Here is a 27,204-nt window from a genome sequence, read left to right on the forward strand (position 1 = left end):
ATAGCATTGCATGGGGTTACAGTGACCCTGGGACAGGACCCCTTACAACCTCATACAGTTTCCCTCAGCCCATGTCCAGCCTGTCCAGATCCCTCTGCAGAGCCTCCTTACCCTCCGGCAGATCAACAGTCCCACTCAACTTGGTGTAATCTGCGGACAGACTGAGAGTGCACTCAATTCCCTTTTCCAGGTCACTTACCCTTCATAATTCCAGTTCAACCTGTTACGGAAGAAATGATTATTTCTGAGGAGAAGAGCAGGCTTTGGGTAGTGCATTTTGCCAACTTGAACAAGTTGAGTTGAAAATATAAATCCTTTCTCTCTTACCCAAGCTGGAAAGGTTAAGAGAGAGACAACTTACTTCAGTAAGTTATTTATGGAAGTGATGTTAATTGATACAGAAGGAATTTTCTCCTGCTTTCCTGGCTTAGAAGGAAGACTGGCGATACATGTATCTGAAATAAGAAACAAGTGCAGTGTGTTTCGGATATTGGGGTACCAGAAATCATTAGTCCATATGTCTTGATAATTGTAAAGTTTTATTTCCTTTCTCATCTCTTTGTTTTGTTTTGGTTTTTAGTTTATTATGACTTGCATGAAAGATTCTTTAGTATATGTTGTTTAAAAAATTCAAAATAAAGATTTATAAATAGCTGTGACACAGGAAATATTTGACTGCTTAGTAAGTGTCCAGTTTAGAGTAAGAATGAAAAAGAGTAACTAGTTTATGAAATGAAATTTTTGTTTGTTGTTGCAGTCTCTTTTAAATAGCAATTGGAATAAAGAATGTTCTTATGCTAGACTTATTTCAGTGTCTTATTTCTGATGTTTATTCTTTTTAAGACTTCTTTCTGATATCTTCTACCTGCTATGGTATTTTTCACATTTTTGTTTCTCAGAGGGGTATCTGTTCTGTTGAAGGGCACCCTGTGACCTCTTAAAAAGTTCAGATCTTTAACATGCAGCTGGGTTTCAGTTTGGGGCTGTTATCGTATTTTATTTTTTTTCTGTTTGCATGTAATTAATCTATCCATAAGGCACTGGCTGTGTCCACTGTGTGCTAAAATGCGTGGGATTGTCTTCCCCTGTTGAAGCATACGAAGCAGCCCCTATTCACCGGCTTGTATTGATTGCAGCTATAGCAAAGGCAATCTCCCAGGTTGCTTTATGAAGTAGTGAGTTAAAGAATTTATGTTTAAGTAGTGGGATAGTAGCAGATATTTGATGCAAACTGGCATTTAGTCATCATGTAGGTAATGCGTTGTACTGTCTCAAACAGATAGGCTTTGAGAGTAGGCCTGTGTAGATCAGAAAAAATGTGTGGTCAGTAACATCCCTCTCTTGATATAACTGGCATTTGCTTTTCTCTAGTATTTTGTTACTGTACTCTGTTTCACTTTAAGTGGATGAAGCCAGCTGTGCACTTATCCTCATTAAACTGTAGTGTAAGGGGCAGTCAAATGGTGTAGTTGAGTTTACATAAATGTGCACCTGAGTTTCTTTTGCATTTGGGGATGATACAGAGAGAGAAGATTGAGGTCTTTAGTGAACCTTTGAATGAATGAATGAATGAATGAAAGGCAGTGAATATTGCCTACTTTTTTTTACCTGAAGGTGGGGGTCTAGATTTATGAAACACTTTAGTTCCTTCTTACAAACTGGATATATAATGCAAGCATTTTGAAGAGTAACATTAAATGGCAGAGAAGGTTAATAATGTAAGTATTGTAAATTTAATAAAAAGGGCTTTAATATAGGGAATATAATTAATGTTGAGTCTGGGACATAGCCAGCTTGAGCATTTAAAGAGTTGAACCTACTAGCACAGCCAGTTTTAGCAACACCGGATGTTGTCATTGCAGTGTTTTTTACAGGTCTGAGACAGGAGTTTGTGATGTGTATTGTGATCATGCTGCAGATCTCCTGCGGGGATACTTCATTTTTGGTCTCAATTAATTGTTATGGTAAAGTCTACCCTTTGAAGTTTTCACACAGACAGAAACTTGTTGTTTCAAGCCAAACTACACATGCTGAGATTTGTCACATTTTTGGGTGTCCGATGACCCCTGATAGCTGTTATCTAAAGGGCAGCTGGATGCTGGTGTGTTGCCACCCTGCTGCAGTCACACCAGTGCAGACACTGTGTTATCGTGACACTGTTGCACCTGCTGGTTCTGCCAGGATGGTGGGTGCACCGACTGCTTGAGGAGTGTCTCTGCTTCCCTCCCTGATGAAACCTTGCAGAACCCTTCCTCTCAAAATGCAGATCATAAAACTGTGTGGATGAATACTGCAGTAGCATGAATTTTAGATTACTGCCTGTATTTTGCAACTTTTGGGTTTGTTTTGAAAATGAAACACCATTCTCCTTTGTCTCTTCTGTTACCAAAGTCAGTTTCAAATGTGTGAGGTGATCCACAGCATTTTCATGTCTGCTGAGGTTTTGTGTCACCAATGTAAAACATGATCAAGGCCCTCATGTTAATAACATGTTTGTAAAGAAGTTTAATATGTTTTACCATAATTGAGTTTCACGTTTGGTAGGAAGTTTTAGCAGAAACTGAACTGCAGTGGTGAAGGGAAAAAGGTGGAATTCTTTCCCAGGTGGCCTTGGAGAATTACCTCTGAAGTGTCATAAGCAGGTATACTCTATCAAGAGATGTTACTTTTTTCTCTGTTTGAAGTATCAGGAATTTTGCTCCAGTTTCCTTTTTTAGACAAAAGTGCATGCTTGGAATTTGGCAGGTAGTTGTTTTCTTTTGAATCTAGTGAAGGGATAGATTTATTTGTTACTGCTTTAAAACTCAGTTGTGTATTCTGTTGATGCTTGTAATAAACAGTGATTGTGAATGTAGTCTCTTGTTACCTCTTCTGTTTTGTTCAAATCACTGTAAGCCATTTAAAATAGAACAGAGGATAAAAACAGGGTGCTGATTCGAGTGTCTGCTTTCAGATGTGGTGTCTGATATTTTCTCTGGCCGGATCCTGGAAAAAGGAAGTGCTTCATAGTAATTCACTGATAGGTTACTGTCAGAGATGTGTAATTTAGTTACAGTTTCTTTTGGATGCTTGGAATCCACAACCATGACTGCTCTCTTACTACTGTTTCAGTGTAGAGAACCTAATTTTACAATATGTTTTTATCCTTTCTCTGATATTTTTAAAATTTATGCAGGCATAGTATTTGTATTATCTCAAGATAGTCTTCTGAAATTACTGCAAACTACTTCCAGAATATCTAAAAACCTGGATACAGACATATTTTAAAAAGCCGTATTTTTTTATTTCTCCTTTTTCAGCTGGGGAGACTTTAATATACAAAAGGACATGTTCATTGTGAGCACCTGCAATGCTGTACTTTGCCTAAAATATATCCAGTGGAAAGTACTTTAAAATTGTAAATAAAAGATGATGGTTTTTTTTACCAACACAGGGGGAAATAGCTGGCAACTACTGACATTATGTGCCAGGTTTGTCATAAGACTTTTCAATGAAAAGTGGCTCAGAAGTTACTAAATTGTGTCATTTGACATCTCTGGCTCAGAATTCACACTTCATAAATCTTTATTTGTTACTGTTTACAGAAAGCATCAAAGAACATTGGCATGAAAGTACTGAGTATTACTTTGAGATTTTCCTTTTGTCTGCATCTTTTCTTTGATAATGTTCAGCGAACCTCTGTAATGGAACAATGGATAAAATAGTAGACAGCTTCTGTTTAAGTTGAAGGTAAAACTGAAATAGCAGTCAGCAAAACACATGGTAGATGTTTAATTTTACATATGTGAGGAATCCTGGCTATTTGACTTGGGATATTCAGCTGCATGAAATTAAATAAGTGTTGAAATACTTTGCTGGTTCAGGGATTGGGTAAATCAAAGGAAAATATTTGTACTTCAGGCAGCAAATGAGGAAGAAGCTTTGTGCGTATAAGAAATTCACTCCTTACCAACAAAGAGGGGTATAAAAGGAAATCTTTCATTAAAGGAAAAAAATAATCTTAACTAAAACCCATGAAGATAAAAGTTAAGTTAGTTCCTTGAGACAATTTTCAAAATACCACAGCTTAGTGCAAAATCAACAATATGCTAAAGAAATCTACACCACACCCCACATCAACCCCCTTCATTATATGATGGTTTAGCATGTTCCTTGTAAGGAAGAACACCATGGGAAACACAAAATTACTTTGTCAGACATAAATGATCAATCAGTCATACAGTTATATACAAAGTTATTCCACTTTTTGACTCTCTTCAGTATTAACTTTTGTTTCAAAGATACATGAAGCCATGTCCCTCTTTGTTTTGCATTAATGTATGTTCCATTACTGTTGCATTTCATCACTGACTTTTTCACATTTCATTTTACAGTCACATTAACTGCGTTAACCAGAGACCTGGTTCCATGAGATACCATTTTTTTTTTCCTTCAAGTAATGAAGTGCCTCTTATTTGCTGGAAGTCACCTGAAGTACAGTGAATTTAGTATGTTAAATGCAGATTGATTAGGAGAGAATGTAGCCAAACGTTATGGACAGTAAAAGCTTGGATAGTCACATTCAGTTTAGAACTTCTTGGTCAGTTGCAGAATTACTGTGTAAATGTAAGACTTGTGATTTCAGGACAGGTTGACTGATGTGATGCTGTGCCTTCAGAGAGTAGAGGTTAATGACAGTCCTTGGTATCTCAAGCTTAAGTGGAGATGCCTCATGAATCCCCACTGATTCCCTGATGGGACTCAAAACTGCTGGAATGGTGCAGTGGAGTGCAAAGGGAAAGGAAGGACTAGGTTACAATGAAATTATTTTTTCGTCCTAAACAACTGTATACCTCAGTCTTTTTTTTATGACATTGTTAAAAATAAGTGTAATATATAAATCTACAGTAGCCAGTGCTTAAATGCAGGACGGAAAACATGGTTTATTTTTTGTTTGGATTTTTTTAGTGGATTAGTCTTAAAACCTCAGTCTGAAGCACTTCATAATGTATTTAAAGTTTTTCTTTGAAGTTTCAAACTTTTTCTGTGCAGTTTAATAGTAGAGTAATTTTGTAATCCTGATTCATGGTTATGGTGTTTAATTTTTCTAGCTGCAGATTTTTTATAGTGTGTATATTTTTTGTAACAGTGTGGTATATGGCAGTCATCTGCAGCTCAGACCTGTACTGAAATAGTAAGGTATATTTTTAGTTGTACTATCATATTTAAATTCTTTGGATTTTCTGTGAAGAATTCTCTTTTTCTGATATATACAGTTTGTGTGCAATTTAAATTGCTGAATACACAAGGATTCTGTATAATGTTTTTTTCCCTTGCTGAGGGCATACTCAGTTCATTATTTTAAATAATAAAAAGGGAGGATATGGCAGGTTTTGCTCCCTCTTAAATTAAGCAATCATTTCTTCTGGAATGAGCCAGCAATATTTTACAGAGATGGTCATACGTAGGTACAGCAGCCCGTGGCAGAGAGTCTTAGAGGAATGACAGGGATTAAAGGAAGTGCAGAGGGAACACTGCTGTGTGTGAATCATTGCTAATCGTGGTGCCTCTTGTTCTATCTTTTTAGAGCTGATAGATATCACGTGTACCTTGCTGCTGCTGAACCCCGACTTCACCACTGCCTGGAATGTGAGGTATGTTGCGCTCAGGGACTGACATCAGAAAGACCTGGGCCTTACCTGAGTGAGTCATCTGTAAGCTTTGTTTTAAGTGGTAATTAGTGACACAGCAAGAGCTTGTCTGCTAAAGTGTTCTGAAGGAATGTTAAGAGTTTCTTCTGTCCTGTATGTTGCAGATAGTTTGGGACTGCTTTTTTTTTTTTTTTTTTTGGTAGTGCAGACCAGAGATTACACTGCTACGTGTGAAGACACATGTCACATGTTTGCCCCACATTTTCAGGGTGTGTAAGTCCCCTTGAACTTCCACTCTTCTTTCGTTCTATCAGTTAATGAGAGACATTTCTAACCTTTAGATGGGCATATCCTTTTTGCTGAATCACACAGTGCCCAACTGATGTCTGTTGTGTGTCGTCATTGTTTTTATTTTACTCCTGTCCTGAGTCCTTTTGAGATTCTGGTTCAGTTTGGTGCCATTACCAGTGCAGTCTGTCAGAGCTGAATAGAGCTCAGTAGATACGCTGCAAGAGAAGGGGAGCAGGTATCTGCCCTCTATTTCAGACACATTTCCCCTGCTTCCCGCTCCTTTCTTGTACCTGCTGGGTTTAGTATAGCTTCACCCTAGGTCATGCTGCAGAACTTATCCAGGAGTCATTATAGAGAAGAAGCAGGAATTTACCTCCTTGCTCTTCAGGATGTGCAGAAACAGCAGTTCTTTACAACCCTGTAATTTTATGATTTTTCTGTAAATCTCAGAGTTGGAGGAATTTTCTCTTTCTGCTACCTAGGTAAGACTGGAGACAGTCTTAAAGGTATAGTTTCAGAACTATAGAAGGACTGACAGATATGATAGTCTCTAGGAGGGCTCTCAGAAATATAGGACTTCTGTACTTAAGGTGCATTACTGTAGTAGGTGCATTAACAAAATGACCTAGAAAGATAATGGCTGCATTTAGCTGTCAGCCCCAGCTATGGTGAATTGAACTTTTTCTTTTTCCTTTCTTCTTTCTTCTTTCACTGTTGATGTAGTTCTGAAGGATTCTGCTGTGATCTGTATCTTTCTAGCCTCTCAGGTCTAAGAAAGAGGGGTGAATGTGATAGCAAAGGGCTTTCTGTCATGATGATGTATAGCTTGAGTAGCTTTCAAGTGATAAAATGGTATTAGGAGCATGTATAAGTACTAGAGCTACTACAGTAATGTAATCTTATGGTACTTATAACTGAGTTCAAGTTTTTGGTTTAGGTTTTGTGGAAATTTTTTTTAATTGCATGTGCATTCATCCTTATCAGTCTGGCTTTTGTTCTGCCTGACAGCTGAAAGAATTAGCTTTTAGGTGCATGAGAGGAGTAGTTCAAAGTTGTGTATGTAATTAAAAGTAGTAAATGGAATTAAAAATGTTAATGGGTTGTTTTCTCCTTTATGATGTTTACAGTTTACTAAAATAAATTACTACAGAAGGTGACATTGCTCCCCAAACTCTGGACCACTGACCTAGCTGACACTCTGTGCTTCAAGGTCTGTTTAGCATCCAGGGAGAGGCTGTTATATAAGCCAGGCAGTATCTGTGGAGTTATCAGTGAGCCTGCTCTAGCCAAGGAACTGCTTTGCTGAATCTGACCCTGCATTGTTTCAGACTGGTGCTGGGAGTTTGCTCTTTTGAAGGGTAGGCACTTTTGTTATGTGGACATACCATTTCAGCTTCTCTGTGAAATTCCTGCTTCAGCAAATTACAAGTCAAGCTAGCCAGATGTGTAACATATGCAATCACAGAGTGGACAGACTCTGTTCTGCACGGATGCTGGAGATAAATCCTTATCCTGATCTAGTATGAGCTGAGAACTGATTGTGTCAAATTTGCACTCTGCTTGCAGAACGTGATGGATCTGTTGTGGGATGATTGGTTTCATCTTGCTCAGGGGATGTTTGTCCTATCAAATTCATTCAGCCAAGTCAGAAGACTGAAGTGGCATTGTAGAGGGCAAATGAGCATTGCAGCTCAGCTGGCAATCACAGAAAGTTGTATCTGGTTAATGAAGCACAGGAGAACGTAGAACTTTAAACATGCTACCTGCTAGGAAGGAATAGATTGTCTACTTTAACTTTAAAGCTATTCTAAACAATTGTGTCTACTATGTACAACATAGGCTTGTGTTTTATTTATTTATTTTAATTAGAAGTAAGTGGGAAGCTGCAGAAAGGCAAGTAGAGACTTAACCTAAACTATGAGAACTGAGCAAGGCTAGTTGTATGGTGTAGGAAAACATGATAAAGAATAGGAGCGTGTCACTTCTTAGAGCTGAGAGGAAAACCCCTTTTATACTGGATGGGCTACAAGATATCTCCAGTTTTTAATCATAGTTTCAGTTATTTTGTGTTTTTAGAAGTTGAAAAATCTTGCAAGTTAAAATGACCAAAATTTTTATGTGAGTGATTGTAAAGGAATTGTCATAAGTGCTTTTGTTCTTGCTGTTATACTTCCTGGCATGTACAATTGTTCAAAGTCAAAAGATATTAGGTAACAAGATGCTCTGAGAAGTCAGTGTTTTACTATTAGATATCAATAGCTTCAAAGGTGTAGCATAAGGCAATTTAAAATTTCAGAATATCTTTTATGGAAGCTACAGTCCGTAACACTGAAAAATTATCTGTGATGCATGTGGCAAGAAAATGAGCTCGAAATTACATACCCCAAGTTGGATGTTAGCTGAAAAAGCCCTGAAGAGGGGATATGTAGGAGTGTATGATGCTTGTGATTGCAGTCCTTGTGAATGGGAGAATCTCTCATATGAAAATCTTTGAAGCTAAAACCAGCTTTTCTACCACAGCAGTGAAAGTGAATCTTGTCTGTACTGTTCCTCAACTTTGCAAAAGAGAAAATTTACCTTAAAAGTACGTAAGTGTGAGCTTATTTATTTACAGTTAATGCTTTAAAATAGGAAGAGCAATTTCTTCACTGAGAGTTTCGGTTTGGGAAGGTAGGTGGCCTGGTAATCTAAATCTGTGTTAAATATGCACATGCATTTAAGTGTCAGACCAATCTAAGCTGCATTTTCATTGTCTGTGTGGTGATTTTTACCAAAATGTCACCTTTTGCAATGCAATAGTGGGGCAATCGTTCCACCTGCTCCAGTGTTGACATTCCATGAATCTTTCTCTTGCCTGCTTTCCAAAAGTCAGTGGCACTGGCATGGAACAGTGTGGTCAGTCTGCCACTTCTGGCTGGTATACCTGGAAAGCCAGCTAAGAGCATCCAATCTAAAACATGCTGGAACTTGGTTTAGATAAAAATGACTGTCCCATTAGCTATATTTCTGATCTCTGCAGGCAGTTCTCTACTGACTTCACTAGCCATCAGAAGCAAAACTTAGTTAAGGATTTATACATTTCACCACTTTTCTTCAATTGTAAATAATATTTGCTCACTGCTAGAGTTGCAACCATTAGCTTCTGACCCTGGGTATACGGTTCAATTAAAGCAACACAAAGCCAAAGTACCAGATGGAGTCAGTTTCTTACTGAAAACTACCAAAACAGGCAGAAAAGGACATAAGTACTCACAGGAAAGAAATATGTCAACTTGTTTGTGAGACTCAGGCCATAACTTTAGGACCACATTATATATTCTGTGTCAGACTGCAGAGAAGTTTTACCTTCTTACTTGTTAGCAGATATTTTCTGTTCCCCTGGGTTTTTTTGGTCAGAGAGTTATCATCTGCTCCTTACTTACTAATGCTCCTCTTGCTGAACCTGGTGTTGTGCTTAATGTTATGATGAATCATAAATTTTAAAATAAAACCAAACCGCAACGCAAGCCCATGCCAAAATTACTTCTGCTTCTTTCACTCTCAGAGTTATAATTCTGACTTCTGTAGGTTTGGGGAAATGTATGCTTTCTTTCTGCAGATGATAACTTTGTAACTTATTGTATCTTTACTTCAAAGCTGCTGCCCACTAGGTTGGAGAATAGGATATGAAGACTATTGTCCTTGGAGGAACCAGTGATGGGGTGATGCCTACAAACATGGTCAGGACAGGCAGTAAGAGTTGTAAAGCTAGAAGGAAGAGGGTGAGGGGCAGGGAATTCTGTGCAAAGAAGAAGGATTCTGTGAGAAGGCCAAGTATGGGCTTTCATTTTGCTCTGTCTGTGATGGAGGTGCTCTGGGAAGGGTTGTGTTGGATCAACATTAAGTTTTGTCAGGGCAAATTATTTTCTTTTTTTTTTTTCCTTAAACCAAAAGTTGTTTTACGCTGAAGTAAACGTAGTAATTTCAGCCTTTTTTATAAGTTTGAAAAACATTCTGCACACAAAGAATAGTTTCCCCTTCTTTTTAAATTTAGGGAACCTTGATACTGCATCTTGGGCAGTATTTATAAACTGAAAGTAAGTATTGGAGAGTGCTGTGTGTAATGGTATTTTTAGATGTACATAATGATCTTAGGGCTTAATTTCAAGAGGGAATGTTTATTCATATATGTAACCCTATTGGCTGTTGACTCAGTGATTTCTGAGTAGATTTGAGAACCAATGCGTTGTGTATATTCAGATTAAGATAAGGTTCTTTGATCTGGATTTATTTTATTGGGCCTGATGAATAGTGTGCATGTATGTATAGCACAGTGGAATGGGTGAATCCACCAAAGGGTTTTTAAACTCTTGTAGTTTGACAGTGAAGTTCAGTTCTGATACAAAGGGAATGCCTTGCAATTTGTTACTGGAATTTGTGTTATGTTTCCAGGTTACTACTTTTATTCATACAGATTTATTTTATCTTTTGTAGGAAAGAATTAATACTGTCTGGCACTTTAAATCCACTTAAAGATTTGCATCTTGGAAAACTGGCGTTAACCAAGTTTCCAAAGAGTCCAGAAACATGGATTCATAGGTTTGTTTCCCCTGCCTTTTATTGACTCCTTAAAACCATTTTTCCTAGGGTTTTTTCATTTCCTGTTCTTGGGTTAAGAAGAGCCATAGGTGAAGGAAGACAATTAACAATATAGCAGAATCTTTGATACAGTCATTGTGGAATACTATGCTTTGGCTTTTGAAGCTGCCTGCCTATATTTTACTCTTAGAACAGGAATCATATACACCTTTTTGCTGCATACTTTTTTAATAAACTTGAGGGGTGGGATAGGTTTTCCTAAAGGTTTGTCATGTCTTGCAGCACCTAAAATTCTCAGCCTGAAAATTCCGATGCCATCAATAGTAAGTATTTGAGCACTGTAGGTTTCTCCCTCTTTCCCTCCACCTTACTACTATATCATGGTCTACAGGCATTCCAGAAAGAGAAGAATCTGTAAAAGCTAATCTTTATAACCAAAGCTGACTTCTTTCCCATTTCAGTACCGGTCTTTTTGGTTTGTTGAATTTATTTGTATCATTTCTAATGTAAGCAAGGTCATTAAGTCACCACTACTAAATATTATAATAATAGATCACACGTTTGGAAAACATAGCACCAGAATTACACAAATGCACAAAGCTAATTATCTCAGTTCATGACTTAGCATTCATAAAATGCCTGTAGCATAGCCAAGTGAAGCACAGATCCACCGCTCAACTTTGTTTAAAAACAAAATAAATCTTCATATATGTGTGATCTTTATTCATTCTGCCAATAAAAGGATAACTCATCCTTTTATAGACATCTTAAAGAGAACTGAAGGTAGCATGTTAGGAAGCAGTTTGCAATGTGGGTGTTTAACATGTCCAGTATTAGGACAACTGTGAAGTTGATACCACATTAGGGGATTCATACTGTATAAAAACCCTAAATAAAACTTCCATCTTACTGACTACATGAGAATTTTTGGAAGGGGAATTTGTTGGTTAGCTCTTCTTTGTGAGTGCATGAGCTTAAAATTCTTGAAGTTAATTAGAATGTAACACATGGAATGTTCCTGGGTGTTTCTTTCTTAGTAATATTGATATAGCAGCAACAACAATCAATTTCTGTGGCACTGATTTTTAATTTTGTCATTCAACTACTCTTCATCATCTTCATGCTACTGACTCATGCTGCTTGATGGCTGTGAAGCAAAAATATGTAGTTATTATGGGAAAAAAACTTGCAGTTTGTCATAGTTTAACCTTTTATACATGGTAGCTAACACTGGAAAAATATGCATTTTTTGCATTTAAATAGTTCTGAACCTGGTGTCATTCATAACTTTATGAAGAACAATAAGTTTTTATGAAATTAGTCAGAATGTTAGGTTCTTTATATTTATTTACCTCTTAGAAATAGTAAAAAATTCTGTCTATAACTTCCATGCAATCTTGAATTATGAATATTTTAATATTGTCATAATTTGTTGCTCTTTCTTTTATGTACCTACATCAGAAAAGTATATTCGAGTATGATTGTACAAATACTTAGCTTGAATTTGGATATACTGGCCATGATTGATACATGTTGGAAAATAAGATGTGCAAAAATTTTTTTTTCTGCATCAGCATAATGATTATTCTTGGGTTTTCTGTTCCCCCATGGTACCAAATCTCAAGACAGAAGTGCAAAAAAATAGAATGGGGCTATTAATAAAGTTCAGTAACACATATTGAAATTGTTTTTTCTTATACACTGCAAGTACACTCACTAAACACATAAAAATACCATTTGTTCATTTTGCCAGATGACCTTCTGCTATATATTTTCAGGTGTTCAGATAGATCTTGTACATATACAGTCAGTATATCTATTGATTGTGCATCAGTCACTTAACAATCCTTCATTCATTTGTGATAATTCCAGGAACCATAATAGTAATAGGAACATGCAAAAGTGACAGTGACTCCAAATTAATTAGTGGCAATTTCTCTTAAAAACTTTAAAAATAATACCATGATATTCAGCAGTTTGCAAAAATGCATTTTAAATCTTCTGAAGTTGTGATTGCCTTGTCTAGCAAGTAGCTCAAATTTCATTATATATTTTTTTAAGGTTGCAGCCACAGAGACCATAAAGTCTGTATTTTTTCACTCTCTCCTGTATATATAATTTATCAGAATTCCTTATCTTATAAAGCATCCTCATTTTAAGAAACTGAAATAATCATAGGCTTGAAATAATTTGTCTTTTTATTGTTTTACTCAGAAGTCAATGTTAATGAAATGATACACATTTTTTGTTAAAGGAATGATTCCGCTCATTTAGTTTTTATGCCAAGGAATGACTCTCTGTTCATTTAGTTTTTATGCCTAGTCAATATTCCAGTTTCCATTTCTTGCAAATCTGTGGATTGAAGTGAAAAAATCCTAAAGGTGATGTTTGGATCAAAGATGCTTTTAAAAATCAAAAGTTAAGTCTTCAAAGTTACTACATTTCATAAAATACACTTATACAACAGTCAAAGGGGATGGGTTTGTTTGGCTGTACATCTTTAGTTAAAACAAATGTTATATAGGAAAAAAGTGTTCATACACTGCTTTTGATTTCTGCTGACAAACAGTTTAAAAATGTATTCTTATAAATTATGTTTAATATTGTCTTCCAGTATTTTAAGTCTTTTTTTTTTAATAATCAGGAGAAAAAGATACAGTGTAAATAAAAAAAAAAACAGCTAACAAGTATTTTATAAATGTCTTCAAATGAGAAAGAAAGCATATGGATTACCAGTTTTATTTTTTTAAATAAAAAATTGACTTGTCTACTTTATATATATATATATATATATATATATATATATATATATACAAACACAATTTTGTGTATGACTGGCAAAATAGAATTCTCTGTTTAAAAAAATGAATTTATTAATTTTATTCTAGTTATTGATTTTTTTTAACCAGGAGTGACAATTTTCTGTAAGTTGCTATTAATTGATCTTGGAACTGCTGTTAGCCAGTACAAAACAGAAATACCTCTGTGTAGCAGACAACAGGATGTCTGGCTTTCCAGAGCATTCCACTTGGGGCCATTGGAATTCTGTTGGCATGTGCTGTTCTGTGGAAATTTACACGTCTGTGATCTGGTTTTGTAGGACCCTTTTGTGTAGGGGCTGCAGAGGCATGGCTTATGCAGCATTGAGGTTGCCTGTAAAAATACTACTAAAATACTACTAAAAGTCAGTCTAGAGTAAATTAAAAAAAATAAATCTAGACTTCTGTGCTTAGTCACATGAAATCAAATATGTGTAATTCATCAATAAAAAAATTTGTTTTGCTTATACCTATAGCCCTTCAAACTGTAAGCATTTTGCATTTTGTTACTTCTGGTGGTGTACAGAAACTAATTTGACTTGCTGCGTGCAGTACTGTCAGATGTAAAAAATATTGACAAAGCAGAGTTAATTTTTTGTTGAGTGACTTTTTTCTATCTCTTGATGGATACTTCATGTTAGTGCTATGCAAGACTTTGAAAGAGGAGCTCGTGAGAAATCCCATGTGCACAGTGTGCATTTTTTTGTAAATTTGCCGTTTCCTTCTGTTTTTTTTCTGTATGCTGTAAGTAGCCATGACAACTTAAGAGTGAACAAACTGATACAGCTGGAGTTAAATTATGTTGGGGTGTGATCATAATGTCATAGGTTTCAGTATGGGAAGCATTCAGATGGTTGTGTTTACTGCTTATTCTTATCTGGCTAGAGTGTAGTTCAGATAATTGAGGTATTGGAAGATTTGATTTATATAAATGAAAAACCTTTTTTTTCCTCTTAAAATTGCTCTCTCACCTTTAACACTTTACATCATTTAACCAGACGATGGGTGCTGCAACAACTAATTCAGGAAAACTCCTTGCCAAGTCTCGCGACTAAAGGAAACCTGGGAGCAGCACCTGTGGAGAGAATTCACCGACTGGTGCAGGAGGAAATGAATGTCTGCTCTGAAGCTGCTGGGAGATATCCAAGCAACTACAATGCCTGGTCCCATCGCATCTGGGTTCTACAGCATTTGGCAAAGCTGACTGTCAAGGTATAACACAATAGTGAATAAAGTCTTGAATTTTCTTGTCAAAAAAAACCCCAACAGTTTTGCTAAGCAGAAGATAGAAATATGTTAATAAGACACAAAGTAATTTTTCTTGTAGACATCCCCAGTAAGGCCTTGGCTGTTTTTTAGATGACTGGGCCTCCAAAGGTACTTGTCTTTTGTGCAAGTGGACACTGCCATATTTATCTGGTTATCCTTAAAATCTTTCTTCCCCAGATGCAGTTCCTTTTCATTTCCCCAGTGCCCCAGACCAGGGAGGAAGTTTGGAGCTGCAGTTTATGGTTGGATAAGCACTTTAAAACAAGCAAGCATAGGGTCAGGGAGGGTGTAGGAGGGAGTGCAGACCCAGAGGTTACGACAGAGGTCACTGAGCACATATGTCCTATTCTGGAGGAGGATGCCAGTTCCATGGTACTCAGCTCACCTCAGAAGGTAGAAGACAGCCCTTTGTGAGAGGCTATCAAGAGTGGAGAGGGAGGTGTTTTCATACAGTTTGCTTCTCAGAACAGTGACAAATGGCTTGTGCTATTCAGTGTGGAAATGGAGAAAACTGGCTGGGTACGAAAGAACCTCTGTTGGAATTCAGACATTAGCTTGCTTTTTTGTTTACTTCCAGTGTTTGAAGCATCTTCCACTGTTACTGTGAGGTTCCTACATGAGAGGCTTTGGTTTTCTGTAGATCTAAAGAGGTTTTAATGGCAATCTTCTGTGTTGCTTTTTTTAAAGAGGTTTTCTAGTTCAGGTAAGGAGTGATCCTTGAATCATTTTGTTCCCTTTGTTCAGGGAGTTAAAATGCAATTTAGTAATTAAGATGTTCCCCTGTAACTTTGCAGCTTATATATATGTCAGATAATTGAATTGGATTATTCCAAGATCTAGGTTGGACATGATGTGCATAGTATCAATTCCTGCTGAATAAAGGCTGGTCTGATTTTTCTGAGCCTCATGTTATTCTTCGACGATTTCAAAGTTCAGAAGTTTAAAACAGTAAGCTTAATTCTGCTGAAAATGGAGAACAAAATCTTATGGTTTAAAGTGCAGAACTGGAGATGGAGAGGTTTAGTCCCCTTAAGAATTGCATGTGTGGGCTGTTATTTAATACTGCACTTTAGTTTGCTGATCTGTCAAAGGAAGGCGATGCTGATATCTCTTGTCAAGATATAAGAAAACACCTTGAGTATCTCAGGTAGAAGGCACTGTTTACACTGTTTGTATTTGCTCTGATTTCTTTTAGAACATGCACCACAAAAAGGTGTATAACTAACCTTGTGTGTTTCCGTGGTTTTCTTTGTGGGAGGCTCTGTCTTTTGTGCTGCAGGAGAAAAAAGAAAGACTTCTCCCTATGAAAGTTGCTTTGCATCAGCTGGTCCTGTTAAGTGATATAGGTAGCTTAGGAGAAAAGATGAAAAGCAAGAGTATACCAGTAGATTCTATTCAGAGTCTTTAAAAGTAAATGAAAAGGGTAATTTTGATGTCTTTGGAGAGTTTAAACTTCGTAGGAGGAGCAATGTGAGGAAAGAAGTTAAGCCCTGTAACGAAATGAAACCACCAGCTCTAATAGAGAAAATAAAGTAAAAGAAGCTTTGTCTGGTAGCCAACTTGCCTGTCTCTCCAGAAATTAATTTTGAAGGTTTAAAAGCATTCAGACTTAAGGGAAAATTCTTTATTCCAGGAGTGTTACAAACAGAGCTACAATCAGCAGTATTGTTTACCAGAGTTATTGTGAAACCCTTTTTAGGGGTTCATCAATTACCAAGTCAAGCAACCTGATTATGGACAAATAGTTTTGTATTCCACAGCCTCTAGGACTTGAAACATAATGTTATTGATTGACATTCTTTCCTGGAAAATGAAGGCGTAAATTAATTTAAGTTTTTTTTTTTTTCTTTTTAAGTAACTCACCCATCCTCTGACATCCACAATGCCCTAGGCAAAAAGTAAAATTTTTTTAACTAATATCAGTTATTTATTACTAGTATCAGTAGTTTGGTGTACCACCTCTGCCTTCTCTATTTATTCCTAACCATTCTGAAATTGTTAAACCACTGCTTATTTCTTATTTTAAGTAGTTTGAGGTTTTTTCCACATCAGCCTGTGGTTAGGTTTCTGAGAAACCTATCTTTTCGGAGTTTGAAAGAAGTATCGATTTCTTTTCTGCAGGGATGCAGAAGCATTGGTGGCAAGTTCCTTCTTTATACTGGTTGTAAATGTCCTTGCTTTTTGTTTCAGGTTCTCCTTGATGAACTTTCATCCACTAAATATTGGGTATCCATGCATGTCTCGGACCATAGTGGATTTCATTATCGCCAGTTCTTACTCAATTCCTTGATAGGCAGAACTGTGACTGACAGTAACGTACTGGTAAATGAACAAAACCCTAACCTTCAGAAGGAGGAGGAGAGTGCAGGGACAGAAGCTGCTTGTGCAGAGGAGCAAAGCGTGGATCTCCCCCGCCGTTTAGAGGAAGAGATGGAGCTCTGCACTGAACTGATTGATAATTACCCAGGGCATGAAACCTTGTGGTGTCATAGGTAAGAGGACTTGGTCAAAAGAGTTTCCTTCTGATTTGTGGATTGTTCTTTGCTTGATATTTCCAAACAAATTGTTGTTCTGATTTTTAAAAGTACCACTCAACAAAAATTTTTAAGCTACCATGTCTTAAGCCTTTGGAAAATATTCAAGAGCATAATCAGAACTATTGCATGGAAAAATTGATTAGGCTTAAGTATCTTGCTGATTTAAGTTCTGCTTGTCCCTGTATTTTGTGCAAGAGACACAAGATATTGTTAGGAGCATCCTCACACTTTAAATGTTTAAAGGACAAAAGATGAGCAAAAGGTAGACAGAAGATAGAGTGGCTGCAGAAAACCTATGCTTTACTAGGTGGGTGCAGGTTCCTGACTAGGTAAGAGCAGATTTGCCTAAGTGACATTGAACCCTTTTCATGAGCAGTGACAGCAGATTTTGTCTGTGGGGGAATCTGGTGGGATGGCAAATGAATTGAATCAATTCAGCAGAAACAGCAGGTTATTTTCAGTGCATAACTTTTTTCCTTTCTTCTTTCTTCTTTCCTTTTCCTTTGAAGAAGGTGTGTGTTCTACCTTCAACAGCACCTAAGCAACAAATTTCCTCTTCTGAGTGCAGTGGTATCATCTGCGGACAGCAGTGATGAGACTCTGAATAATTCCCACCACAGTCCTGCAACAAGTCACATGGCTCAAGCTATGGATGTTGATGGTTTGAATGAATCCAGCAGCAAACAAGGTTATACACAAGAAACAAAACGCCTGAAGCGTGCTCCTATGCAGGACTCTCTTGGTCCAGAAATGGAATACCAGTTCATTGATAAAGTATTATCAACTTGTAGGGATGTGGACCAAGCCAGGTTTGCTACTGCTTATAGGAAATGGTTAGTTAAATTTTTAAGTCAGTGAAGGAAGTGTTTAAAGCTTTCAGGGTTCTTTTCTTAGTGCAATATTCTCTTTTCAGACACAAATGCATGTCTTGGTTGCAAGTGTTAGCCAACCCTGTGTTTCTCTCTCTTTTGATGGTCAGTCCTAAAGTTCAAATTCAGAGTAGAAGTCTGTCACTTTATTAGAAACTGGCATACCTTTTTATTTACCAAATGCAGTTTGTTCCTTAATCTTTTTAAGAAATCACTATGTCAGCTTCCTACCACGACATTTTTTTACTTTTTTTTCTGTGTTAGCTCTGAATCATTAGACTTTTTTAAAAAAACAATAGAGGTAAAAGAAGAAAAGTCTGAAATGCTTGTGAAACAGTGTTTGAAAAAAGGATGGGAGAATCTGTCAGTAACAGCTAAACCTGTTTCCAGGGTGTTCGTCTTTACTATGTGGTGTCATGCTAACACCTTATTGGATCCAAACGGTATTCGGTGAGTGCTATTATTTTTGTATTAGCAACCTTTGGTAGAACACCAGACTGAAGTGTTTCTTTCTCAAGGCTCCAGTAACAATATTGGAGCCATCATGCCTTTTACTGTTTTAACTGGGGTTTTGTTTGCTTGTTAGTTGTCATGTTAGCTTGATAGGGAAGTCTATGAAGTTGAAATCCTGACACAAGAAAACGTGACAGAAAATAGTTCAAACACATCTTCACACACTTAGAGCTATATTTGGAAATACTTTTCTTAAAATAGACTACCTTCTTTCCTTACTTGGTGTTTATTTATTTTATCTCAACAATCCAGAATTAATCAAACTCGATAACATTTCTGAATGTATTATGTTCACTACAGAATCTCAGCCACCTCAGTCACACTTTGCTGATTGTACTTAACCAAGACTCTACAAGGCCAATATTTGATGGAGTAAAAACTAAATCTTCTGACTGGTTGTTGAGACTATACAGTTAAAAAAAAAGAAAGTGACGGCAGGAGGGAGCCATCTCTTCCCTTTTGTTCTTTGAGCTTCAGTCTTTGGGGTTTTTTTTATCTTCTTTACTCTTCCTTAAGAGCTCTTCTCCAACCATACGTCTCTGTTAACATAACTGTAAATTTGAAGGGAATTTGAAATTAAATATAGTTGTGTATTCTGTCATTTCCTTAGAACTTGTATGCATAAGGGATTTTTTACACTAGTAGAATTGTACTGATCTAGAGACCAGGTGTAGAAGTCTGTTCGATGACAGCATGGCCTCTTTTAAAATCAGTCTATTCACTGAGGGGATTCAATTTTCAAGTTAGTGTCCTCATCAGAATTGTTGTATATATCTCCTGGCCAAAATGCCTCTTGACCATGATGAAGTTTCAAGATGCTGTTTCTGTTGCACAGAGAGAGAAACAATGAGGGAGGAAAAACACAGGTAGCCTGCTCAAAAGGTATCATTTCAAATGAAAAAAAAGGCACTTGAAATATGGAATTTCAGCACTTCTAAATAGTTTGATGAATGGGGTTTACTCTTGCATTTCAGAATGAAAACAGACCATCTGTAGTCTTGGAGAGTATGTTTGTGACGCATTTCAGGTGCAGAATAGCTAACAAAGACATTTCTATATGTATACACTGTTACTGTTCTGTTTACAGTACCTAGATAAGATTGATCTAGGCTTGAGCATCTCCATGTTGAAGTTTTGTCTCAGAGGGCATCCACAGCTGCCTCTCTGTAGCTAGGGATGTTTGGTCATTTGTTTTGAAGTGCTCTGGGATGCTGTCTTGGTTGATGGTTGTAGTTGCAGAAGAACATAGTTGTTCTCTGAAGGAGGTGTGGGAATGGCTTGAGAGGATAATATTGTCATAAGATGTTGCCTCTGTGATCACTAATAAATGGGTAGGTTCAGGTACAAATGGAGTCTGAACTTAAAGAACTTAACTTGAGCAACAACTTTTACCTATCTCAGAGGACCTGATATTCCTTGAGTATGGATGATATATTATGTATGGTAGCATATGTCAGCTTGATTAACAATATCCCATTAATTAACAGTATCCCATTAATGACTAGTGCGAACCCGGAAAGTGTGAAATCAAGTATTAAGGATCACATTCTTGGTCCTGGGCTACTTAGTAATGTAGTTGTGTGTTGTTTGCCTTGGCAAAAATTTGTGAGAAAAATATTAGTGATAGGAGCAGCCTCAGAAGTGGGAACATGATAAGAAATATTTCTTGAACTATGGAAAGGAAGAGATGCTCTCTTCTTGCACTGGAATGATTGAGATTGAGGCTTTTAGAGGAAAATAATATTAGAATCTGACTTGAAACCTATTATATACTTCTTCCATACTGTAATCTGCAGTCTTAGTTAGCTTTATTAGAGCTGTACTGTGGAAGTTCTATGCTACTGAATTTGACAATCTTTCCACCATAAACATTTAAACAGATGCTCTCGTAATACATGTGTAAGTGGTGCATACTCATAGGAAGACAAGACTTGGTCCTATGTAACTGAACAGAGTTGCATTGAATTTTAACACTTGGAAAATGTTCTGAATACTCTGATTAGAGATGGTGCTGATATTTTTATTACTTTTGCAAAACACTGATGGCTGTAGTATAGCTCTTAAGAGTGGATTTTCAAAGTCTACACCTGATGGAAATACTCCCCCACACTTTCTTTTTTTTAAATCCAGTAAGAATAGTTACGTTTAGAAATGTTTGCAGACCAGGCTCTGCCACACAGAAAACTGAACAGTAACAGTGAAATTGAAACAAATCATGTTTTTTTGCTTTGAAAGAAATGCAAACAATAAGCTGTTAAATTCAAGCTTTAATTTTTTTATGGTAGCAATATAAATTATATGAAAGAAGAAAATAATATCTAAATTCTTCAAGCTGTCAATGTCCTGAAGCCTCATACATTAAATGATTGAAGAGGTACTTGTAACAAGTTGCATTAAGCTCAGAACTGATCTTTGCCACATACCTATCTGGCCATTTGGCAGTATTGCAGAGTCCCATTGGGCGCTGCTTGAAAAAAAAGAGAAGTAGCTTCAGTCCATTGGTAGTTAACACATATAAAGGTTACTGAATACGCTTTCTTTAAGTGAGGTGTATCAGCTGTTTTGTGTTTTGGAGATCAGAAACTAAAAATGTAGTCAGTGAACATTCTTGGGGAGAAAATGTCCAACAGAAGCTGCAGAATACAAGACTTTTACTCTCTGAAGTTCTCTCAAATATAAAACCAAACTTTGCACATCTGTAAACATCTTCATGTAATGTTCAGCATCTTTCCTGATTTTGTCATATGCTGTAGTATGTGTCATTTGAATTGATGTGGGCTGTTTTTGCTCACTGGATTAGTCTTTGTAGAAATTTGTACTAGAAACAAAGGGGTTTGAGGAACAAATGTAATTTAAAACTACAGAGATTGGAATAGAAGGAGTTGCATTCTTAAGGGATTGAATTCTGAGCTGCTAAATACATTGACTGTTATTTCAATGACATTTGGTTTGTCTTGTGTGTTACAGTCACTGGAGAAACGTGCAGCATTAAAGATAGCTACAATAACAAACCTGTATGACTTTATTGGAACGCATTGCTATAGCTGCACTGATTAATATTTGTTAATCTATTCATGTCTGCATATTTGTGTTTTATTGACTTCTTATATATTTATACAACAAAGTTCATGTGTCATTCAAATAGGGGATAAGCTAAATTGTCAGTTTATACTATTTGATTAATTACCTTATATGTACTTTGCTTTAGGACAAATTAGCAAAGTGTAATATAGATAGAAAACTTAGATTTTTGTCTTACAATCAAAATTTCTGGCATTTCCAATTTTGTGTTAGTGCTGCTTAATTAGAATGTATAGCTAGACTTTATGGATGGGAGTGAGGTTTTTTTCCTAAATAGATAATTAATGAATTTTTAAAACAGTACTGTATAATATTGATGGATAGAAACAAAGAGTTTTGGAAGGGTTTGTCTGCATAGCCAGACTCAACAAGCATACTCTTTCAGAATAACATATAATACAATGAACAAAATGTGACTACCAGAGAATAATTTAAGTTGTGAGTCTTCAGAGATTTAATGATTTAATTTTTGGACAAGGTTTTTTGCTTAGCTGTATTTTACCTTCTGTGAGGAAAGAATGCTGTTTTGTTTTTTTTTTTTTTCAATCTAGTAGGACATGAACCATTGCACTTACAGTGTGGGGGAAAACGCCCACAACTGCTGAATTGTATCTTGTAGGGCAGTTTTGGGAAAAGCAGTGAAGTGAAACATAGATGTGACTTCTAAATGCATCTTTCTCTTATACTCATTTGGTGGCGTATTTACAATTAGATCTTACTGTTTTATCAGTGTCAGATACAGAGGAAAGGGTGTAACTCACCTATTCTCAAATGCACTTAGCATTCAAAGTAGTTTCAAAGGAAGTTCAGTGTCCCTGTCTAAGATAATTTTCCTTCTATTTTTCCCCATATGCTCAGAGGTATGTTTTCTTCTCACCTTCTTCTCTGTTCTTCCAAGCAGCAAAGAAGAATGTAGCAAAGCGTTGGTGAGGTGGCCTAATTTTGTGTTTATATAACTCTGACTACCTCCCAAGAAGTACTTTGACTGATGTCCTTAAGTGGAGTTCATCAGGCTCATGTTTTTCAGAACCTCATGCTAGGCCTATATTCTCTTTCAGATGTGAAAAGCAAGAGCTTTTTGAAGCCATCTAGTTTCCCAGGGTGAGTTTGAAGGAGAAAAGATAAAAAGATCATATACTTAAAGTTGGAAAACCTAGAATTAGCATAACTTTTCATTAGTCTTTTCCTCTGAAGAAGCAAAATATTGCTAAAAAATGGAGGAAATATGTGCTTCCAGGGAATTCATTGTATTACTCTTTCAAATTACAGACCTGACACTTCCTAGTGGCTTTTACTTAGTGTGTAATGTTACTTCTCAGGGCATAGTCTACTGTAGTGAATTAGAGTACATTTTTACTATTTATAATTATTGATTTAAAAAAAAAAAGACAGCTAAACATGTAATAACTGCCTTTTATTTTTATTTTTTTTTTGTCTAGCATAGTATTTTATATCTACCCAGTGATTTGCAGTAGAGCTTACCATTTTGTTATTCTCTATCTTAAATTGCTGTTGCAGGCTTGCAGGAAGCTCCTGTCAGCTGCAGAATGTCCTCTCTGAGTTCCCTAGTACTATTCAGTAGAATAGTCAGTATCTCAAAGGGGTATGTTGTAATGGTGGAGAAGTGTTTAACAGTATCTGTGTTGATTCACCATACATCTTAGATTTAATATTTTTAAATCTTTTGTTAGGACTATGAATGCTAGAACTGCAAAAGCTTTTTTAATAGCTGCCAGACTCTTATGTACAGCAGAGTTATTCTGACAAGCAGAACTCTTAACTGAAGTCCAGTTTATTAAACATCTTTATCTGCACCATCTGGAACATGCTGTAAATCCTATTGTATAAACAGAGGTGGGAAGACCCCACAGTGAGGTGCCTGTTTTGTTCACAGGACATTTTCTGAACAGAATATAATTATGATGAAACAAAAAGCTTTTCTTGGATGAGGTACACCTTTATGTTCATTGTGAATAAAGTTATGAAATTGGTACATCATTAATACATTAAGATTTTCTGAATGCTGCGTATAATGGGTAGATAAAGGGACTGGGCTTTTTTCTTAACAGGGTATTTATTACCTGTTATTTAAAAAAGTAATGTAAACGATACAAGGTACCAGATTTTGGTTTTAGAAGGCAAAATATATTTATACCTACTGTGTTTATTCCCTTTTGTAGCAGTTTTTCTTTTTTGAAATGGATGCATTTAAAACTGGGTAGTCATCTTGAAAAGTGCTCTTGGGAATGTCCTCTTTACTTTCATATAATCGAAATAATAGATGTCTTAAGTAGTTGTAAGTAGTATTAAGATCCAAGGTAGTGACAGCACTACAGTGTTCAAGTGAGCCATTAAACACTAATTTTGTAATACTGTCACGTTCATTGAATTACTATTCTATTTAGGGAAGTGCTTATTTTATCAAGATATGTGCAAAAAATATTTAACTCTCACAGCTTTCTTATTAAGGGGATATACAGCTAGTTTTAAACATAATATTTTGCAATATATTTTCTATGAAAAATTCTCAGATGCACAGTTGTGACCATTGTAAATCTTATGTAGGTTTCCAAGATAAATTAGAGAATTGGTAAATTTTGTAGCAGAAAGAATAAAATTATGACAGGACTGTCAGACACTGGAAAGTAATCTGCTAAATGACCGGTGTTCTACAGGATAGTGAATGTAAAGCATTAAGTTTGTTTTTCACTGGTCTTACTTTGTCATAGGATGAATTCCTATCAGATGGGGATTGTTTTCTTTCTTTTGTAATCAGTAAAGAGCTTATTTGTGAATAAATTATCTATATTTAGTCTCCCACAGTAAGTGTGCATGTATGTGTGAATGAATGGATGGCGGAACTGTATTTATGTCCTGTGAAAACTGCAAAAATCTCCCACATTTGGCTATTTTTATATAGCACTGGTGATCTGCAACCAGACTCTTCCATGAAGGATCTAAGTCTGAATCTAGCAGGATCAGTGCCAGTGCCAGGCTGTTTGCTGAAAGCAATGAGATCTCTTGCTTCCCCTCTCTGTCTTACTCCACCTAATTTTCATGATACTTGGGCAAATGTGTGCACACACCAAACAAATCATTATTGGTGGTGTAGGAAGTGTTTGAGACTGTGAAAGAGTTTGTAAGGTCTTGCAAGCTAGGACGACTGGGCAGCGCTCAGCCAATGACCTGCCTGGGGGGATACCTTCCAGGAGTCCTCCAGAAAGGAAATGAATAGGCATGTTTTGGATGAAGTGCTTTAGCATCACAGGAGGCTGAGAAAAGTATGTCAGACACAAACTAGCAACTTGAATTGGTATTTGAATACAAACAACAACTAGTCTTTTTGGTACTTAATTTTCAATATTTTTGCATGTTCTTTTTATAAAAATAAATCACATCAAAAATATTTTTGGAATTACTCTTCATTTTGAATGCCTTCTGATTTCGAATTACTGGATTTGAGAGCTTTCCTTAAAGGGATCGATTTTATTGGAAAATGCTAGCACCTTTCCTTCTCCTCCTAGACAATGTGATTCATTCTAAAATGAGCACCTAAAATCATAGAGCACTACTGAAGGTATTGCTTGTCATCCTAAATGCAAAGTGTAAAAATGCAAGGACATGTTTTACTTATACACTTTTTTTTTCCTCTTACTAGCTGCTAGGTAGAGGGAGTATGTAAGGAAGCCCTGAATCGATAAGGACAATCTTTTACTTAATTTGGATGTTCATTAAATCAGAAAGCTTAAAGGAAGTAATAAACCCTCCAGTTTATTTTACAGGATCTGGTTATAAATTTGTTTTTAATCTGGATGCTTTATTTTTATGTCTGTTAGTGTGAGTGATGAAACTCTCACTGACTTCATTGACATAGGATCAGGCCATGCTACGGAGGGGGTATTAGCCACTGTCTGATAGCCAGGACATATTTAATGTGATCAATTTTAAGCGACTTCTTTGTCTTTAAAGAATTGTCATATTAATGGCTTCGGTGAAGAAAAGAACAGTTAGGGTAGTGTATGCTCATCAGCACTGTGAAAAAGAAGCTGTTAAGGCTGTGGAATGTTTTAGTTTTAAAAGGGCAGCTAGAGAAAAATGAAGGGTACTACAGGGTATCAGTAGCTGAGAAAGCTTCCTTGTCCTCTCTCTTTTTTTTTTCCCCCCTCTATTTTTATCTCCCTTCTCTCCCACCTCTGCCCCCCCCAGCCATTCCCCCTCTTCTCTCCCCTGCCCCTTGTGCTTTTTTAAATCTTTTCTAGTGATAGAAGGTTTCATACAATATGCCTGTGTGCAAACCAAGGTAACACTTTAGTTTTGGAAATATTGCATATCAATAGCATACAGATAGATGCCCGAGGTTTATGCAAGATATTTAGGGATGACTGGTAATCTTTTAAGTGGCATGTGATAATTGATGCAATATTGAAGGGGGAAAGTCTTAATAAATAGTGATGGCCTAAGCATTGCTGTTCTCCAGGCATGCTGTCTACATTTATAATCAACAGTAAACTGCACATTTGTCACCCTTTCATCTCACAAATGCTTATAACTAGGTAACAGCAAATTTACCTTTTAAAATATATCTACATAATGTTGATTTGAGATGTTCTACAATTATTCGTTGTTATCTAGTACTAGATAATTCTCACCACACCTTTAGTCCATCTTCAGTGGAACCTAGCCAAGTATAAATGGTTATAAATCTAGTTTTGCTGTGAAGGGAAGTTGAAATTCCACCATATAAAACATGCATTTTCCTGATGTTTATTAAGAAACATAGAAGGGCATCCTAGCACTACTTTCCTGTTGTGCACACTGAGTTTTACATTGTTTATCTCAAATATTTTGTATTGCATGTTAATTAAGTTTTTTCATATCCTAGTAGTACAAAATTAATTACAAAATAATAAGAGGCACCCTTACAGTTCTAGCTATTCTATGCAGATGTCTTCCAGAATTTACAGGTACAATTTTAGTGGTGGTGGTTAGTAAATAGATTTTTTCACTTATTTATTGGCAGACTTGTTTTTATATGTATTAGTGACAAAATGGACTAAGCACCGCTGTAAGTTATTGTATTTCTGTAGAAAATGGAAAATAGTGTAAGATTGTTTTTGTTAAATGTTGGCAGTTTATAAATAAACTTGTCATCTCCTAAAAACCTTGTTTTCTGACAACATATTTGACTCCAGTTTCTTTGTTTTCCAACTGATATCCTTCGTAATTATTGTTAATCACTTTTCAGTGATAAGCTGCCTTTAGCTTGAACTGCACCTTCTTTTGTGAATTAGATGATGACAACAGACTTACTATGGTTCTTTTGAACATCAACAGTTAAGCCTTTTTAAAATGTTTTTTTAGCTCTTTGTTCAAGCTTAGCTTCTAAAAGGATTGAGGTGAACAGCAGCTCTTCTGGATAAGAAGTTTCTGGTTGGCACTGGACAGAGTCACAGAACTTGGACAGATGGTTGATGCTTATGTTTCTGTAACTTTTTTAAGGTTCAGCATGAAATTCTGTGTTTTGCCTTTTTTAAAATCTGGAATCAAGTGGAGTAGCTTATTCCAGTTTTTCCAAATTCCATACAAGTTTCGTGCATACATAATTGAAGGGAAGACA

The 27,204-nt window shown here is 36.3% G+C and overlaps 1 protein-coding gene across 3 annotated transcripts in view; it reads left to right on the forward strand.

The window, feature by feature from the left end:
- PTAR1 (protein prenyltransferase alpha subunit repeat containing 1) overlaps positions 1-26,766 on the forward strand; it is a 34,686-nt gene extending 7,920 nt beyond the window's left edge. Inside the window, exons 3-7 of one of the 3 annotated variants that reach the window (XM_064642151.1) lie at positions 5,567-5,633; positions 10,395-10,499; positions 14,317-14,530; positions 16,778-17,079; positions 17,634-26,766. In XM_064642151.1, the coding sequence (XP_064498221.1) occupies positions 5,567-5,633; positions 10,395-10,499; positions 14,317-14,530; positions 16,778-17,079; positions 17,634-17,982 (1,037 nt within the window). In that variant the 3' untranslated portion in view covers positions 17,983-26,766. The remainder of the gene's footprint in view (positions 1-5,566; positions 5,634-10,394; positions 10,500-14,316; positions 14,531-16,777; positions 17,080-17,633) is intronic. The other 2 variants (XM_064642152.1, XM_064642153.1) reach the window with 2 other exon arrangements.
- The last annotated feature ends 438 nt before the right edge of the window (positions 26,767-27,204 follow it).

Source organism: Pseudopipra pipra, chromosome Z, assembly GCF_036250125.1.
Source record: "Pseudopipra pipra isolate bDixPip1 chromosome Z, bDixPip1.hap1, whole genome shotgun sequence".
NCBI classification, from domain to species: Eukaryota; Metazoa; Chordata; class Aves; order Passeriformes; family Pipridae; genus Pseudopipra; species Pseudopipra pipra.